Source organism: Ambystoma mexicanum, chromosome 3p (genome assembly GCF_040938575.1).
Source record: "Ambystoma mexicanum isolate Mex_15411 chromosome 3p, UKY_AmexF1_1, whole genome shotgun sequence".
In the NCBI taxonomy this organism is placed as follows: domain Eukaryota; kingdom Metazoa; phylum Chordata; class Amphibia; order Caudata; family Ambystomatidae; genus Ambystoma; species Ambystoma mexicanum.
In genome coordinates this window covers 868,416,275-868,436,620 of record NC_090925.1, presented here as the reverse complement: position 1 = coordinate 868,436,620, position 20,346 = coordinate 868,416,275, and the positions used below count along the sequence as shown (strand labels likewise).

Sequence of the window (20,346 nt, the reverse complement as noted above, 5' to 3'; positions counted from 1 at the left end):
AAGAAGAAGCTTTACATTTAAAAGGCAAACTAAAAAAAAGAGGATACCCGAGAAAGCTCATTAAGAAAGCAGCAAAACGCGCTTACAACAACAATAGAGAAGCCCTCCTTGAGGAGAAAATAAAAAAGCCTTGTGATAACAGAATGGTTTGTGTAAACACCTTCACTAATCACAGTCTAGCGATCCAACACATTATTTCTAAACAGTGGATGCTGCTGAGAACGACAGCTTCTAATCCTGAGATTCCGATGTTTGCGTATACTAAATCGTAGTCTATAGGTAACAATGTTCCATAGCAGATATCGAAGTACTTTTCCACCTACCAATAGTCTTACTACTCAATGGGGTTTACCCCCCATCACCGGACATTCTCCTTGTGGACAACGTGTGGTTTGTAAATTGACAAAGAAAAGCAAAGAAATAGAGATAGGTCTGGCTAGACCGTGGACACAGAAGACGTTTTCTAACTGCAATACTGAAAACGTCATTTATATGATTATCTGTCCGTGTGGACTACATTATATAGGAAAAACTCATCGAAAAATTTAAATCCGGATATGCGAGCATAAAAGCTGCATTAAGAACAAAGTCATGCAGGCTTCTCTTGTTAAACATTTTGTGGATAAAAACCATGGCTGTGAAACTTTTACATGGACTGTACTTTTAGTAGTTAAAAGTGATAATTCTGTGACAATGAATAAAAAACTTGTAAAGAAGGAACAAGAACTTATTTTCAAAACTCGCTGTGATCTAAGAGGATTGAAGGATTCCATCGAATGGCATAAAATATGGTAAAGTTTACATGTTACCAAGTATTTTCTGGTAATTTCTTACTATAATGAGCACGAGTGTGGTTTTGCTCGCGAAGTGCATTAGTCACTTTTGACCACTAGATGGCTCTGGCTTTATCCAACTCGAGTAAACACCAAAAAGGGACTAGTATCTCTCCCTCTTTGTTCAGCTGGATACACTCTGTTTCTTTTACGAGAATGTAGTTGTCTGTTCCCTTCCGTATTAACATAAAAAAAGGACCAACGCATCCAAAAACTGTTTGTTTATTGAAGTATCATCATTTTAAAGAGAGGAAGTTCGGATGGTGGCTTCAGCGTCCCGTTTTAGCCGGCTATCGGGAAATCCTGAGCAGTACCGCAAACCTTGTGTATTCCTGATTCAGGTATCGGAACGCTGTGATTGTGCAGATCTTTATCGTTCAAGTCTGCTACACATGAATGTTTGAACGGTTCATGCTGTCGAACGCCAGCCTAATACGCCGTCTTAATTTCTTTTAGCGTTATTGACTTAGGCGTGGGACACGAGCGGGATGAATCGTGACTCGTGTGGAGCCTAACCTTTTGAGTCAGTATTCATCACTCATCCGAAACTGGATTTATCAAATCAGGTATTATTTGGAACTTTTTCTTTAAACCTTTTGAACTTGTAGATGTTTGTTATTTCATTGAATCCTCCTACACGACTGAGGTTGCTACGGATTCGGTGGTTTAATTAGTACACGTAATGAGTAGAGACCTGATCCTTGAGGACCAGTAGTGTTGATTAGCTGACAAATTCATGCGTTCTCCAGTTCTCTATCTGGATAGATAACATAGTATACAAGATGATATATCTATCTTTCCCTTTTTTTGATACTATACCATTTTATAGCAATATTGTCTGTTTTTAAGTTTATTGTGAATTGAACTCTCTGAACCACGACCCCTGGATACTGGTCTGATTTGCCGATATGTATCTTTTCTAGATGAAATTACTCTATGTATAAAGATAAGCCATGGATGAATGTAGCAATTTGGCTCACACATGGATTTAGGGCTCAGCCGTTGACCACTACAAACAGAGGTAATGACAAATGCATTGACTTTTGTTTGATACATATTTATACTGTCTCTATATAAATAATTGTGTACCTGAATTTGGGAATATCTATTTGTTCTTTCAACAGATCTTCTGTACAACACAAACGGGTTATTTTGCCATAATGAGTTTCTATGTGGACTTTAAAAGTGACCTAGTTTTCCAAGACTATTTGAAGACTTGGGGAGTTCTTTCTGAAATAATGTCTATATAGAAAATAGAGTTTACCCTTATTTGCTGTATTGAATCCACACTGGTGTATCGAGATCTGATTCATTTGGGTATTCAGGTAACTGTGATAATCATTGGTTGAGTAGGTCTTTTTGTGTCACTAGAATTGTGTTTGTTTTACTAACACTTTGTAAGTATTTTTTAAGTGTTGAATTTTATCATGTATGATGATTGATTGAATAAAATGTATTGTTTTTATGAATAATTTTGTTTGAGAAGAACTGTTGTCTGTAGAGTAGACCCTGCTTTCTTATATACGTATCCTTTTTTACCCCAGTTGACAAGGTTTTATGTACACCCCTCCTTTTAGTGATGTGAGTGTACATTTGGGGTTTCCCTCTTTACGCAGAATGATGTCATTGGTTTAAACACGTTGTTCTTCGTTACAAGTTCTTTTAAATGTGTGCTTCTCTTAAAAGCACATCTGGGAGGGATGACAGGGTTCTTTACTTTGGATACTATATGCCAATTCTTCTTCACTATCCGTTGAACATGGCGTTGTATGTACTGACAAACACCATTCTTTCTGTATCTTTTTCTTGCATTCTGTACTCTAGCAGGCTTTCCCTGTTGTGTTATTATATGCTCTTTTGAATGCATTTTTGACACATTTGTGTGGGTAACCTCGTTTTCGTAGGTTTTTACATAGTGGCTTGCCTTCTTTGTCAAATTCTCCAAGAGTGGTACTATTCTGTTTTAGTCTTAGATATTGTCCATTTGGAAGATTCTCATGGAAGCGTCTTGGATCAAAACTATCAAAGGCCAGCAATGGGTTTTTGTCAGTCGGTTTATGAAACGTTCTTACTTTCAATATGCCTTCTTGGATGTCATCGTAAATGGTTTTATTTATTTATTTATTTAGTTGCCATTTCTTCTCCACCCTCCTTGTGGTGAAACACACCATCAGCCTCAACACCAATCGCATTGGCTACCAGGCCCTTTTTTTTGGACCAATCGAGAGCCAGCAGGCTCAAGCCGGCACTCCCACGAAGGCACGAGCACTAAGGCTACTGCCTGTCAGGAGCCTGTCTGGAGCTGGATGGGCACTGGGCCCCACACGCTCGCACCCACCCGGTAAGAACTTCCTCTCACCCCTCCATTCATGGGGCACAACAGACTACCCATACTACGTGCCCATGTAAGCCCCCAACTATCGCTGCCTGTGCTAAGGGGATCAAGGCTCCTACAATACTTCTGCTTTTTGTATTCCTGGTCAATACAGTAATATGCTCACATGCTGTTTCACTGCCCCATGCTGCTGACGCTAGCCCTATGATCGCCACATACACTGTTTTAGCACACTACCGCGGCATCCACATGCGCCCTCTCTGACTCGAGACAACAGTGGATACTCTGTGTAAATACCTATGTAGTCATGCCCCTCATGAATTCAGACAGCATGGCACACCCGATCCACCACCGCTATGATATAATGGTTATATAATGTTACCATTGCAGACCTGCATATTAGCTCTCATGTGTATGCCGGCCCTCTGTCACCAATAAGAGTCGGTCCAGATACTAGCACCTTTTCTCTTATTTAGAATCTTATTGGCGCCTGTGCTTACCTTGACCTCGGCTACATGCACATTTGTTATCATACAAGCCCTACGCAGCCACGCACCTATGTCCTCTTGAATTTTTCTTCCACAATGCAATGATACTTACTCTAATCACGATTTATGTGCATCTCTGTCTACTGCTGTTCCTATGGCTCAATGCTGATATTTTGATCTAACCCACTGCTCTCTTCTAGGCCGCGCTGCTGAAATCTGTTTTAGCCTACTGTTGTGTTATGGCCACCCTGCATACAATGATGCCCATAGCCACCATAAAACTCTCCGTCCATCCCACCACATTGCTCACACTTCTTATCACACTCTATGCTCTCTCACTCCTCACTGCACCCCCCACTCTAAACAAACACCACTCAGCCCTGCCTCCATTCCCACTCAATTTACGTCCATGTATGACTCATCAAAAACCGGCACATGCCTTGTACCACCTTGCATCACAACTATATGCAGACTGGAAAGACTCAGAGCTTACACGCTAACTGCAGAACTCAGCACTCAACCCATCTCCACAGCAATTAGAAACAATAGACTAGGCTCCCGCACCACCCATAAACACACCCCTCGCCCTGAACACCGGAACACATGCAAACAATCACCCACTAACCACAATAGACCCATCACTGCCACTATGCATGCATCACCAGACTTCACTGACACCACCACAAAAAAATCTCATACACCACAAATCAAATGTGCGCTCATCAATGCACGCTCCCTCCCAGCCCATGCAACTGAGATTTACGACCTTATAACCAACAACAACATTGACCTACTAGCCCTAACAGAAACCTGGCTCCATGAAGCCTCGGACCCTGCCGTTGCACTTGCACTACCACCAGGCTTCACCATCCTTAGACAAGATAGACTAGCCCGAGTGGGAGGCGGAGTAGCCCTCATCTACAAAGAAAGCCTCCACCTTCGACTCATTAGTCACCCATGGACCAGCAACTCTGACCTCCTATCTGCTAAACCTACACTGTCACCCAACAGCACCATCAACATCCACGTAATTTACCGCCCCCCTGGCCTCCCCATAGACTTCCAGGAACACCTCACCCACCTACTCAGTAATAACATCAAAAGCTCCACCAAGACCCTCCTGTTAGGAGACCTCAACTTAGGATTTAATGATAAAAAAGACAAAAACGCTGATACCTTCTCCAAGGAACTTAATGACTTAGGATTCACCCAAAAAGTATTAAGCCCCAATCACTCCAAAGGCCGCATCCTAGATTGGATCGCGGACCATAACTGCCTCTCTACCATCACCTCCAATACCATCCTGTCATGGACCGATCATAACTGTATCAAATTCACTATAACCATCACTTAAAACGCCAAAACTCTCACCCCTGCTTCCGCAGCACAAGTGAGAAGCTCCAAAAATCTCAATGAGGGCAACCTGCGCCCTTACCTCAACATCCCTGAACTTGCCCCCCCCTTCGCCAACGACCCAAACACCCTCGCTAACATCTATAAGGACATTATCACCAAAGCGATAAATGAGATAGCACCTCTCGAATCCAAAAAAGATAAGAAATCGCTACACACCAATTCCTGGTTCACTGAAGAACTTCAGTCACTGCGCACATGCAAAAGAGCAGCACTGAAAAATTGGCAAACCAACCCTAGTGTCATCGCTAAAAACGAGTTCAACCTCATCTCCCACAAATACAAAGCGGCCATCACCTCAGCCAAAGCTAACACCTTCAACACAGGCATCTCCAATGCGAAATCGCACTCCAGAGAGATCTTCTCCATATTCAATGAGCTCATCTCCCCACCCATCTCCCCCGATGAAATAGTCAAAGATGAAGCTTGGTGTGCAAGCATCCAATCGGCCATGTTACTCAAAATTGACTTCCTCCAAAAGAAAATTAAGGACCATTGCAAAGCCCTACCCCCACAGACGGGGACTAAACCAACCCACCCAACTCATGACTCTACCAACTCTACCAAACCGGAGTTCTCTTTCAGGGACATCACTGAACAAGAAGTTCTAAACCTCCTCAAAAACCTCAAACCTTCTCCCTGCAAAGGGGATATATGCCCACCCAAGCTCATTAAGGACTGTGCAGACCGCTTCGCTCCGCTCTTCACGGCCTTCATCAATGCATCTTTCAAATCAGGCATCGTACCAGCCAGTCGCAAAGAGGACTGGGCCCGCCCACTACTAAAAAAAACGACTTTAGACCCTCTACAACCTAACAACTACAGACCAATAACCACAGTGCCTTTCCTCCTGAAAATACTGGACAGAGCTGCCCACTGCCAAATCCAACACTTCCTGGAAACCCACTCCATATTAGGGACCAGGCAATCTGGATTCCGGAAAGGACATAGCACTGAAACAGCTCTGGTAGACCTTAAGAACCAGATCACCCAAATCATGGACAAAGGAAAGCCAGCCTTGCTGTTCCTCCTAGATCTTCCAGCCACCTTCTATCTGGTTGACCACAAGACTCTCACATCACACCTCACACACTCAGCCAACTTTTCCAAAGAAGCAGCTCTCTGGGTCACCTCCTTCCTCGAAGGAAGAGCCATGAAAGTCTTCTCGGATATAGCTAACGCCACACCTACCACAATCCACTGCGGAGTCCCGCAGGGATCCTGCACAGCACCCACATTATACAACCTGTTTACAAAGCCCCTCTTCGATAAGCTTGACTCACTTGGTATCGCGTTTACAAACTACACTGATGACACACAAGTACTGCTACCCCTCTCAGGATCATACTACGACAACGCCAAAGCACTCCACACAATCTACTCCACTATCCAGGCCTGGATGGCGGTAAATGGACTCTGCCTCAATGGGGACAAGACAGAGATTATGATACTAGGCCAAGAAAACACCTTAGCTAAGTTTGACAAACTGTATGCCAACTTCACCATCGACAATTCCACCATCCCTGTCTCTACAGCAGTCAAGACGCTGGGAGGATACCTAGACTCCTCACTAACCATGACTAGGCAGGTCAGCTTTATCACCTCTGCCTCTGCACATACCACCAAACTAATAAACGCCATAAAAACATACCTGGCCAAACCCAACTGCCTATCAATAGCTAGAGCAACCATTGGAGCAAAACTAGACTATTGCAATGCCCTTCTGGCAGGCACATCCGCTAAAAACCTCCAGAGGCTTCAGGTCACACAGAACAACGCCCTCCGCGCTGCCCTAAGCATCGCAAGAAGGGAACATATCTCCCAGGCCAGACAGTCACTCACTGGCTCCCGGTCAAAGATCGAATCGCATTCAAAATCCTCACCCTGACACATAAATGCCTCACCCTCTCCGCACCCTCATACCTATCTGAGACCATCTCCAAATCCTCATCTACACGTCCCACCAGGACACAATACACAAACCAACTCTACATCCCACGTGTCAATAGAGCCAATGCCGGTGGCTTAGGCTTCCCCTATATTGCGGCCAAAGCCTGGAACGCACTACCTACAGACATCAGAGCAGAAATTTCACTCCCTGCATTTCGTAGGAAACTTAAGATCTCACTCCTTGCGCAGTAAAATGTAACCATCTCTGTAAATATGTAAAATATCACACTGCCTGTAACTCTCATGTATGATCATGTATATGTAACCAAGCTATGTATGTAACAAGCACCACGATGCCCCAGGGCTGCTGTGCGCTTTACAATTCCGAATAAATAAATAAATAAATACATAAATAAATAAATGTGTCAGAGTATCTTCAATTAGCTAATAATTAGCAATAGTTCAACTTGATTACTGGTGAAAAAAGTTTAGTAGCCACATTACAACAACTAAAGTGTTGTGTTCACTCTTCCCCTCCCCTTTCCTGCAGAGCTCCATAATGGAAGGAATACATATTCCTAAATCGTGATTCATCATGGAGTAGTAACCCCAGCGACATAGCTACTCTGCAAATGAGCTCAAGAAGAATTTCCCCTGAACAAGCTATTTTTTGCCTATAATGGGAAAGAAACATGTTGGGCTTGATAAGAACATTAGCATATTGTTCACTTTCACAACCAGTGTGTCTTTAAAATTCCCTATTGCACCAGTCATTTGTTTACAGTGTGTCAGTACAGTGTTGTGATGTAATTGTTATGTTTTATATACTGCACTGTGTTGGTTATTTTGCAGTGATTAGGTAACAGCCATTTGTATTATTCATGTGTACAGGTTGCTGTCTCAGGTGTAGCTAAAACTGTCAATCTCAATGACATAAGTGTATTAACTATGTTAGATAACCACATATTAATTGCTTGATACGACTCTTTTAAAATTCACCTAATGATTTAAATAAATTGCTGGAAATAGTACATGAGAGTTCAGGGTGATTATTGAATTGTTAGTCACTCATAGAAAACCTGTCCTCCCATTGTGTAAACTCTGCTGAAAAGAAGGGTGTAAGAGCAACCACTCCCATTGTTTGTTCTTTAGTGCAGACGTCCACGCAAAACAGGTTAGCTTTCTCTAACCCTGGAGTTCCCCATTAGTTCATTAGCTGTGGAAATGGCCACCAGGTGTCGACATTTCCCAAAAAGTGCACATTCCAGAAAATGCAACACTTTCCTGAAATATTCTAGGATTGGAAGTAATAATATATAATTACACCCCACCTAGAATTTTTGGGGGAATCATTTTAAGGGGTCAGGAGAAAAAAAAGTCACCTACCTGGCGAAATGTCCACAGTGACATATTCACATGGAACCATTAACCCTCCCCTTCTCAAAACTATAGCATTAAAAGGCCCTTAGTATGCAAGACCCTGGTGGAAGGGAAGTCCTTTTATTTTGAGTGTGCACTCTTTACCGCAGCTGGTAATTCCTCCATGGCAATTTCTCCAGTTTTTGGCGCTAATATGGAGGAAATACCTCCAGCGAAGTGCCAGAGGTATCTCCTCCATTTTACTGTACACTTGTTTTATGGCGGTGCAGTAAAAGTGGCAGTGCGTCTATCATCGCCAATTACTTACTGCACCGCAATACTAGCAATGAGCCCCATTGAGTGGCCTTTTTTTGTTTTTTTGGTGGACTTTTTATAGTGCAAATTCAACTTGGGTGATGTCAAAGCAAAACAATAAAACAAATAAAGACACAAAGGTCAAATTGGGTAAGGGATTTATTTACTAAGGGGTATGAACAAGTGAAAGAGCTATCGAGGAAGACAGCCCTATTGAAATTCAAAAGAAAATAAACAAAACTTGATTCTGCAAAGTTGGAAATGACCCGAAAGAGGAATGGACTGATGAAAAGGCATGAATCCACAGTTAGCCGTTATTACAAACCAAACATATTTTGGTTTGAATCAGATCCTGCACACCATCTCTTATTGTATGACCATGATATAAGGTGGTGCTATTCTTTTTTCGATGGATACTGCCAAGTTCTCATGTATAACTCACATCTGTTTCCCTCCACGTGGTGCAGGTGCAGGGGAGAAGATTGAGAACACGATGGAAGCCTTCACAAAGTAAGTCTGACATAGAACCTTCTGGGCAGATTGTTTGGAGGGAGTCTCGAAAACACATCAGTGCATTCGAATTTTCCTCCATTACTAATTCATGTCATCAGTGGGATAGCATTCGATCCTTATTCTACTTAGAGGAGTTTGGGAAGATTCTCCCACCAAGATTATTTTTAACTATGTCCCAAGATGGTTTTACAGGTCAATTTCAGGGTGGACTTTGTAAAAAATCCGTAGGATTCACAAGTCGTTCTTTTATCTAGGTATGTGCTAAATTATTTGTCTTAAAGTGCTTGATGATAACAGTAATAATAAAGTGTGTTCTGTTCTTTTTATTAATAATGTTCATGGATTTTGTGCACGTGCCTCATGGCGCCTCATGGCGCTGACACTGAAGAGAAGGAGAGGAGAAGAAAGAGCAGGCAGAGAAGAGTCATGTTTTTTTAATACTTTCTGAAAGGGATGTCTGCCGCGAAAGGGCCTGAGTGACAGGGGAATCGAGTTCCAAGGTTCAGTGGGGGAATACATTAAATATTTGAATACTTCATGCATCAGACCCCACTGCCCTGCTATTTGCCCCATGCCCCTACAATTTTCCCAGTTTTGACCCATCTCTTTCTCATTTGCCCCACATCTGCCTCTTGTAACTCATCTCACCAGAGGCGTTGGTAGTGGGGGGCTGAGGTGGCTATAGCCCCGGGACTTTTGGTTGTAGCCCCGATAGAAGATCAGGGGCTACAACCAAAAGGCTAACTAGCCCTGAGTCCCGACAGTCCCAACATTAGCTTAGCCCCGGATCTTTTGCAGGCCTAGCGACACCCCTGCATTGCACCCTGATGTGCACCATGTATGCTTCAGAACTGTCCCACTTTTCCTAGTCTTGACCCATGCCTATTTTTGCCTTCAGTTGAGGCCATTGGGCTTGTTATGAGTTTCCCGGTATCCTGCCGTTAATTCTGGTTGGATACCAGGAAACTACTGTACCGTCTATGCCACCTGATATCCCGGTATTACCAAGATATTACAGGCGGTGGAGACGACAGTAACTCCCCCATTCCATGGAGTCCATTAGGACTCCATGGGGTGGGGTTGCCTGAACCGCTGGCACCATAATGGTGCCAGGGATTCAGGCATTTATCTGCCGGTAGGGGCATCTACCGGCAGGTCAGGCTTGCTGGTAGATCAGAGCCCCTACCAGCAGACTTGGAGTTGGCCGGTCCGGAAAGGTGCCGGTATACGTTTTTACAGCACTTTATTTCAAGACCGGCCAACTCGTACATGTCTTCTGGTGCGCCCCAGAAATGTCCCATGGGTGGACGGCCTACAGGGAACTCTAGAGATTTCCCGGTGGGCCTCTGCACACTGGGTCTCTTTTGTGTGATATTTCCAAATTTTGTCATAGGAAAAGGGTTGGTCTTGCTGAAAATATGTAATTACAGGCCACTTTGTATATTATTTCCAAGGGCTATTTTGGTTCCCAGTCTACCACTGCCCATTGCCCTATGTCACTCATTGTGTCTCACATTTCTCGTGTGCCCCAGAACTGCCCCATTACCCCAAGTATCGCCACCCATTGGTACCACAAATGAACTCTGTTTCGTAGTTGTCAACAATACAATCAACAGTAAATATATAAACATTGCCCCCTTTTGTGCCCCACGTCACTCTCCTTTTACCCAGATCTCCCTATTGCCCCAGTTGTGCAACCGTGTGATTAATGCACCCCCAGTTGTGACCCCACATCACTCTCGTTTCCCCCAGAACTGCCACATTGTCATCAGTTTTGACCCATGTCGCTCTTGTTTGATATCAGAATTGCCCTGCTCAGCTCAGTTTTGTCATTTGGCACTTACCACCCACAGTTGTGCCCCAAGCCACTCTTGGTATGCCCTCAGACTTGCCCCATTCGATCCATGAAGTTAGCCCCATGTCACTTATTGCCCTCCTTGTGCCACATGTCTCTCTCTCTCTCTCTCTCTCTCTCTCTCTCTCTCTCTCTCTCTCTCTCATAAACACACACATGGGGCCGGATTCCAAGTGTGGTGGTCTTGTATCAAAGGTGCCAGTAAGCTCACTGGCACCCTTGTTTCCGGACCGCCACACTATGAGTCTGCCTGCAGGGACCATTGCGCGCGGCAGGGTCAGACCTGCCGGGTGCAACAACCCCTACATGCAGACCTTTCACGGAAACACTGGAACCATTAGCAATGGTGCTGGTTCTGAGTCCCCATTCCCGTGGAGTCCTATGGGGCTTCACAGGAATGGGCACTTACCGAATCCCCCGCCTGACTTCCCGCTCTTTAGCACTTGTAATGTCCCGGTGGCACCAGGAAGTCAGGCGGCAGATACGGTTGCTAATGGTGCTGGTGCTTCTGTGAAAAGTCTGCCTGCAGGGCCTGTTGCGTCCGGCAGGTCTGACCCTGCCGGGTGCAACAGTCTCTGCAGGCAGACTTGTAGTGTGGCGGTCCAGAAACAGGGGTGCTGCTGAGCTTACCGGCATCCTTGTTTCTGGACCGCCACACTCAGAATGAGGCCTATAGAGGGTCATTATGCCTTAGGCTGTAACGGTAATTTCGGCAGTATGTGCAAAATATGGCTGTTATTACCGCATCCATATTATGAAGCTATTGGGCCTCATTATGACTCATTATGACTGAGGCGTGTAAATACCGGCACGGCTGCCGCCCAAGTAATTTTTACCAGCAATGTGCAATAACCGGGGCATTCCGGCCCGCCCGCCCCAGATAATTGCCCATTGCCGGGTACCGGTAATTATTACTCCCCATTCCCATTGATAGGGCTCAATGGGAATGGGGAGGCTGGTAGCACCAACACCATTAATAACGGTGCCGGTGCCACCGTGTAGGTCTGCTCGCGGGTGCCGTTCCGCCCGGCAGGTCAGACCTGCCGCGCTGACAGGCATCCGTGAGCATACCTCGTAGTTTGCCGGTCCGGTAACAACAGTACCGGCAAGCTTACCGTTAACCTTGTAATGAGGCCCATTACCTTGACTTTAGCAAAATGTTCCCTTCCGCCTCAGAGACGAAGGTGACGATTCAAAATTGGCCACAAAAATATGTGTAAATCGTTTTACTCGACAGAAGGGAAAGGCAGGCACTATCCTGCAATGCAGTAAATAGTTCTTAGACTGGGCCCTGGTAAGAGGGTGGAAAGGTGGGCATCTCAGATGCACCCCCTCTCTTGGCATAAAAGGACCCTTAAGAAAATGTACAGCAGTGAAATTAACCACCTCTCTACATTACCCATTTCCACCTTGAAACAAAAAACAATACCTTTTAAAGTTGCAATCGTAGAGGTGGTATTGCTGGAATAATGCAGGTGTTATTTTCAGCGACAACCCCTCTGCCAGTGGTAATCTCTGAACTGGACAGATCTGCAGAAATAACACCGCAAGAGGTGGTATTTCCTGCCGGCGGCACTTCTGCACAAAAAAAGCAGATTCCTAATTAGGCCCATCTTTAGTTTAAGTATACCTCTGTTCTTTTTTGCAACCAATGAACCAACACAGTCCTGCAGTAGATCCTCTGGCTCTCCTGTTCTCTGAACTACACTTACCAGGACCACCCTATGCCTGCACCTTCAGTGCCCGTGCACAGTGGCGTAACACAAAATGAGAGGGCCCATGCGAGCCCTTGTTGAGGGATCCCCCACCCCTGCCCAGCCCCCTTGTAGAAGCACAAGTCGCGCCACAGACTCCAAGACCAACCTGTGCTCCGATGCATGCGCAATATCCCTGATCATAATGCTGCTAGAGGGGCACGCCAAGCCTTGCACTAGGTGGAAGATGTTTTTGAATCAAACCTCACATCTTTCACCTCGTGTAGAAACAAGGGGTCGGCGCCTAGCCACATACCAGCAGCTAGTCTGTTACTGTGCAGATCCAGTAACATGATTATTATGCACGTGCCAGTGACAAAGGCAGCTTTTGGTGGCTTTAGCAGCTCGTGATGGCATTGGCATTCAGTCAGTAAAACACACAGCCATAAAAGTGTAAAACACAAAATTAAAAAATCACAATCCATATCGGTGCACAAATGTTTGTAAATGAAACAAAATATTGTTCATTACAACAACATCATATAGTAGGTTAAAACAAGTTAAAAACTTTCAATTTTACATGACAAATTCAGCATTGCAGGATCATGACAAAATGTAATTGTTAGAGCCTTGATGGACAGATGTTCAGCAAAATAAATAGTGCAAATGCAGGGTACCGTATCGTCCAATCCAATCTAGCTACTCATTCTACTAAGGGGATTAGACCTGCTGAGGATAATATGATAATGCTAGTATGTAAGGATGTTTCTTTAACATCATCAGGGGTCTATGTAGAATTACTATACGTGGTTGCCCTTAAGATGTTTAGATATGATAGCCCACGTCCTATACAGATATGTAGATATTGTACAAATAGGATTTGGTAGATTTACATAGAGGCAGCGTGCCACTGATCTGGCTGATCTAGCACAAATGCTCTCACTCTGCTATACATCGGACAAATGAAAAGGAAATGTACCATAGCTTCCCTGGAGGGAGAGACAACCGGATCTCTACTGAGCAGAAGGTTAACTACCTAAAGGAATATTAGAGTTGTGCCCAAAGAGAGTGCATAGAAACAAAGTTGAATGAATGAAATTAGGCAAAAAAGGCCCAAAGAATACACTATTGCTATAAATCTCTCCTGATGATCCCTTGTGACAAAAACGGGTGAAACACGTGTAGAGAGGAAGAATTTATATGAGAGAAAGAATTCATGTATGAAAGAGAAAAAGTTCATATATGGATTAAAAAGACAAACTCTTAATAAGAAATCTGACAAGTGTGAAGAACTTTTTTTGGCACTCGAAACCTAGAATTTTGCATGGTATGTCGCAAGTGGAAATGTATACAATTGAAAAATAGCTTCCCTAGAGGTCAAACAGATGGGACAGACATCGGTACTACCGAGGGTTCTATGCAATTTCATCGTCAGGCATTTGAAAGCCTGCAACTTAAACATGTCTGACAGTTCATCGAATTTCTTTTTTGGGGGGGTCCCCCAATCCCTCCCTCCTGCACCTATTTACCTATTTTTAACTATACCCAACCCCCCCAACCACTTATCTGCCCTTTCCCACCCTCCTCCCCCAAGAAATTTGAAGGACTGTTTAACACGTTTAAACTGCAGGCTTTGAAATGCCTGATGATGAAAGAATGTCGTACCCTACTCAGTCCCCAAGCTAGTTGGTGGTCGGACAGTGGTGAAATTCCCAGTCGGAACTTAACGAAACAGAAATGTGCAAAGTTAGGGGAAATGTTATCAAGATATGTTTTATATCCAAATTCCTTCTAGTTAATCCAGCATTGGGTACCAAGTGTAAACTTTTAGCACACCATGATCTCCCTGCTCTGAAGCATTAACTCATGCTTGACAGCTTCAGTAAACTTTGAGAAGGAAGTGATTTGTAGAGGAGTATCCCAAAAATGATTCAATTCCAGCTGGTAAAACAATGTTCTGATGTGTGTGGGTAGCCATGCCTGCGGCTGGTGTCCACCGGAGTGGTGCATTTATACGTACCTAGAAACTCTGATGGAAACTTGTTGTAGATGCAACTGTTTGTTCAAGTAGTGTCATCCTCTGTCGATCTTGCGGCTGCGACAAATGGTTAGCGACGCAGGTTAGCCTTCACAAATTACCACTAATAGAGCATGGGCTATACTTTCCATCTCTTTCAGGTGGAGATCATGGCAAATCTTCACAAATAGTGTGCATGTGCTAAACCTTCACAATTAATACAAGTACCACGAATGGCCAACCCTAGCAGTTCATTCAAGCATAATACCTGGCTACCCCTGACGTACTCCCAGTGCAATTCAGGGCAACTCCCCGAGTTTGTTCAGGTGCAATACATGAGAAACTGGTGCTACCGGCGGCCTACCAGCAACCTTGGCTTACCATTTCTGCCACCTTATATCCCAGTAATACCAGGATATTACGGGCGGCGGAGGAATGATAAGTCCCATTCCACCGGGAATGGGAACACTAAAGCACCGGCACCGTTAGTAACTGTGCCGGTGCTTCAGTGAAAACTCTGCCAGTAGGGTCCTGAACACCAGCAGGTTAGGCCTGCTGGTAGCTCACTGCCCCTACCGGCAGACTTGTAGTTTGCCGGTCCAGAAAAGGTGCTGGTAACCTTGTAAGCAGAATCTTATTTCTGGACCGGCAAAACTTATAATGAGCGCCATGGACTCTCTAAACGTTCGTCTCCTGGGAGAGAGGCTGATACCAAATGCATTCCTCAGGTTTTGTGTATCATAGGCTAGAGGTGATGGGTCTTCTTCTGCTGAAAAGACTGTTGGTGGAAGACCAAGAAAACTAGACTCTCCACTTAGGCGTTGCAATTTATTTTGTCAGAGTCCAAATCCTACTTGTTTAACTGTTGATCTGTTTTATGTCTCACTATGTTTCCCCTTTTCCTACTTTAGTGCTGTAACACACCGGACAGACCTCTTGGAGTTGGACTGCCACCGGACTAAAGATGGACATATTGTGGTCTCACACGACCTTAACCTCTTGCGACAAACGGGCCATGATGTCAGCATCAACGACCTCAACTACTCGGTGAGCGAGACCATGTGCCATGTCTTTTCTAGTTGTTTAATAGTGATACACTGACCAGTTGGTTTGTAATCTGAGATCGTGTGCCAATTTACAAAGAAGATAAAGGCTGGCTGTTATCCCCTATAAAAATACTGGTTGGCATTGGTCTGTCATATTGTCCATGGGCAGAGAGGGAAAGTAAAAATAAACTCAAGACCCATCTTTTCAGATAATCAAGTATTGCTCATGTGCTTGCTCTGATAAGCTTGTCCAAATGATCTGCGCCCGTATAAAATTAATCTATAAAGAATGATGGCCATACAAATACAATCACAACATAATACATTAAACAAATATCAATTTAAGAAGAGCAATCTCATCAATGTTCTATTGTCATGAAGAGTGGTGCTGGTAACACTATATTGTTTAATTTTAGGATGATTCACTTTTGTGTTATTTGGTAATGGAGTTTTGGTATGTGTCATGTGACGCTGGTTATTTAATGATTTTTTTTGGTATAGGTATGTTTTTGTATACATACAAATATTTTTTTTATTGAAAACAATATTTTGTATATGAAATACCATGTATGCTTATCAGATTACATTTTTGTAGATGTATCCATGTGCACTGAGCGATTATTGAATAGTTAATTGCTCAAACCGTTTTTGCCACCCTTTTTCCAATATGGCACGTGGCTGTTGCTTTCACCTGTACAATATTCGCAGAGCTCACTCATTTCTCTCCTTTCATGCCGCTACACTTCCTTTCTCCTCTGTAAGTTATTTCTCCTCTTGATGAGTGTTCAGCCCTCCTGATTGGTCTGCCCACTTGCTCCCCTTTGTTCTATTTGTAATTCCGCTATGCATATTCTTTTCTGTCTTTCTCCTCGCACATCTCTTCACCCCACATTTCTGTCTATCTAACTTTCCTTCGACTCTCAACTTCTTTTGCACTTCCTTTGCATTGTTTTCAAATGCATTCATGGGCTTGCCCCCTCAGTATCTTGGCTCTTTGGTTTCTTCCTACCTTCCCCCATCCTCTTTGCTCAGAAGCTCAACTTATTCTTACTGTACCCAAACCTCCCAGTGTTAATAAACATTGGAATGCTCTCCCACTTGACATTCGTGCATGTCCCAGCCTAGTTACTTTACGTCTTATTCATAATTATTGTTACTTTTAATTATTGTGTATTCAGTATCATTATTCATCATGTATAGTACAGTTTTTGTCCTTAAGTGCAATGCTATATAAATTACATCTCTCTCTCTCTCTCCCTCTCTCTCGCTCTCTCTCTCTCTCTCTCTCTCTCTCTCTGTAACATTTGATTGCACACACTAACTTCACTAACACGGTTCATTTTTTACAGGAGTTGCCTCTCTACAAGAAGTCCTTAGAAGTCACCTTTCTCTCAGGTAATCACATGACTGTGCATTCACGTTGGGGCCATGAGTGGGAGGATGCAGGCCTTTATCACATGGAAGAAGTTACCTGTGGAGTCACTTCCACTACCTTTGTTTTGCATTATTTACACTTTTCTTAATCATTATCTCCCGTTCTCCATGCCCTCTTCTCTGTGCATACCTTTCTATTTATGTAAGTATCCCTACCATTACCCTTTCATATAGTATTCCCATCCTGTTTTTTCTCCGTTTAGGCACTTTCTGCTGTTGGACTAAAGGTGCCTTGTGTCTTTATCTCCTACCACGCTCCTTGACTCATCCTGTACTGTTTGTCTGCATTTGTATTCCTCCTCGTTTCCAATATGACTTATTTCAGTTGTACTCTTTATCACCTTTATTCTTTTTCGCATTGTGTACTCCTGGTCTCTTAGTATACTTTCCTTCCTCTTTTCTTCTCTTTCTTTCCTACTTTCTCCACCTTTCTTTCCTTCTCTCTTCACTTCTCTTCCTTTCTTTCTCTTTTTTCATCTCTCATTCTATTGCATACTATCTTTCCTTCACTCTGTCTTTCCTTTTTTCTTCACTCTTTCTCTCTCCTTTTCCCTCTTTCTTTCTTTCCATCCTGCTCTTTCCCTCTCCTTCTCTTGTATTGCATACTATCACTCCCTCTCTCCCTTTCTCTTTCTTCCCCTCTCTATCCTTCTTTCTTTCCTTCTAACTTTCTCTCTCGTATTGCATACTGTCTTTCCTTCACTCTTTCTATTTCCCTCTCTTTTCTTCCTGCTCTTTTGTCTCCACTGTCGTATTTCATATTACCTTTCCTTCTGTCTTTCCTTTTTACTTCACTATTTCTCTCTCTCCCTTTCTCTTTCCTTCACTCTTTTTCCATCCTGCTATTTTCCTCTCCTTCTTTGTTTCCTTCTAGCAATCTTTTTCTCCTTTACCTTGTATTGCACACTATCTTTCCATCACTCTCACTTTGTTTTTTACTTCACTCTTCCCCTCTCCCTTCCTCTTGCTTTTCCTCTCTTTCCCCTGCTCTCTTCCTTTCACTCTCTCTCGTATTGCATACTATCTTTCCTTCAGTCTGTCTTTCCTCTTTACTTCACTCTTTCTCTCCCCCTTTCTTTCTGTCTGTTTTCTTCTCTTTCTCACCTTTTCTCCCACGTAGTGCATACTTTTTTCCTTCACACTTTCTTTTTACTTCACTTTTTCCCTCTCTCCCCTTTCTCTTTCTTCCCCTCTCTTTCCCTCTAACTCTTTCTCTCCTTTTCTTATTTCACTCCTTTCCCCACTCTCCCCTTTCTCTTTTCCTCTTTCCAACTCTTTCCCTCTCTTTATCTTTCTTTCCTTTCATTGTTTTCTTCATACTTTCCCACTCTCTACATCTTTCTTTCCCTCTTTTCCCATCTCTCCCTTTCTTTCATTCTCTTTTTCATCTCTCATTCTCTCCCAATGCATACTTCCTTTTACTTCACACTTTCCCTCTCTCCCTTTTTCTTTCCTTCTCTTTCTTCCCTCTGCCACTCTTCCACTCTTTCTCTGTCTCATATTGCATATTATGTTTCACTCTCTCTCCCTTTCTCTTCCTCACCCTCTTTCCTTCTCTCTTTCTTTCCAACCTGCCTTTTCTCTCGTTCTCTCTCGTACTGCATACTATCTTTTCTTCACTCTTGCCCTCTCTCTCCCTGCAGTCGCTCTTTCGCCACTGGATCTTTCCCCTCTCTCCTCAAGCACTCCCTTGCGCACCCCTCCTGAAAAAGCCTTCTGACGATCCTACCTGTCTGGCTAACTATCGCCTGATTTTTATCATTCCTTTCGTGGGCAAACTCCTGAAAAAGCTCGCCATCTCCCAGCTTACTCTCCTCACTGAATCTGTTGGTTGTCTCCATGATCATCAGTCTGGCTTCAGAGCAACCAGAGTCACGGAAACTGCTCTCCTGAACACCTCTGAAGATCTCTCTAATCTTCACACCGGCTCTCCCTCTATCCACATCCTTCTTGACCGTTCCTCTGCTTTTAACACGGTCAATCATACTATTGTCGTCAATCACCAGAGAACCTGGGCATCACTGATCAGGCACTGTTGTGGCTGACCTCCTTCCTCCTGGACCGACCCTACGAGGTCCAACTTGGGTCCTTTCTCTCCACCACCTCTCTCCACATGTTGTGTCCCACAGGGCTCTATCCTCTCACCCTTGCTCTTCAATGTCTATATGGCCCCTTTGACCAACCTGATCTCCACCTTCTCTTCGAATGTTCAGTGTTATGCAGACACTCAGCTCTCTTTCAGGCTTCCCTCAGCCTCCTCTCCTCCCTCGCTCATTCCTGACTGTATATCCGCGATTCAGGATTGGTGCTTACAACAATCTCTGCCTTAATGCCAGTAACACAGACATCCTTCTCATTAGGACCCTGCTCTCGCTTTCCCTCTTACTCTGGCCACCCTCTTCGGGCCCTCTACCCTCACCTTCCTGTGAGACAAAAAACCTTGGTGTCATCTTCAACCCCACGCTCTCCTTCTCTCCTCACATCACAGATCTTGCCAAGAAGACCCACTTCCAGCTTCACCTCCACCTCCTCAGAGGTAGTCTACCTTTCTCACTTTTCCCCCAGACGCTCACTGTCTCCAGAGCCCTGGTTCTCTCTGGGCTAGACTACTGAAACAACCTCTTTCTCAATCTGCCTAACTCTACTCTTCGCCCCTGCAACTAATCCAGAACAGGACTGCAAGACTTATCCATAGCCTCAAGCCCAGGGACTGTATCTCTCTAGCCCTGAAATCTCTCCACTGGCTCCCGGTGGCTACAAGTATCAAGTTCATGACCCTCTGCATTGTCCACAAGGCTTTCATGGGTCGGGCTCGCACTACATCCAACTCTCTCTGCCGAATACCTTCCTTCTGAAGCCCTTCGCTCAGCTACCTCCAACTCTCTGAGGGTCTGACGCTTCTCCAAGCAGATAGTGGGGGTAGATCTCTTTCCTCTGCAGGCACCTCCCTCGGGAATCGCCTCCCTGCCCATCTCAGACTTGAGCCGGACCACCTGAAGTTCCGGAAGCGGCTCAAGACCTTCCTTTTCTCTCTCGCTTCCTTGCTAAGTTACCTGTCTGCTGCTCCGACTGGTTGCTGGGTACCCTCAGTGCACTGGGTACAGGCTCCTCCATGACCAGTCCTCATTGGCCTAACGCGCACCTAGGGGCTGTA

General features: G+C 44.2%; 1 protein-coding gene across 2 annotated transcripts in view; it reads left to right on the top strand.

The window, feature by feature from the left end:
* Positions 1 to 20,346, top strand: part of GDPD3 (glycerophosphodiester phosphodiesterase domain containing 3) — a 325,797-nt gene that overhangs the window by 168,999 nt on the left and 136,452 nt on the right. For both annotated transcript variants that reach the window (XM_069652042.1, XM_069652043.1), the window contains exons 2-4: positions 9,101 to 9,143; positions 15,624 to 15,759; positions 17,108 to 17,153. In XM_069652042.1, the coding sequence (XP_069508143.1) occupies positions 9,101 to 9,143; positions 15,624 to 15,759; positions 17,108 to 17,153 (225 nt within the window). The remainder of the gene's footprint in view (positions 1 to 9,100; positions 9,144 to 15,623; positions 15,760 to 17,107; positions 17,154 to 20,346) is intronic.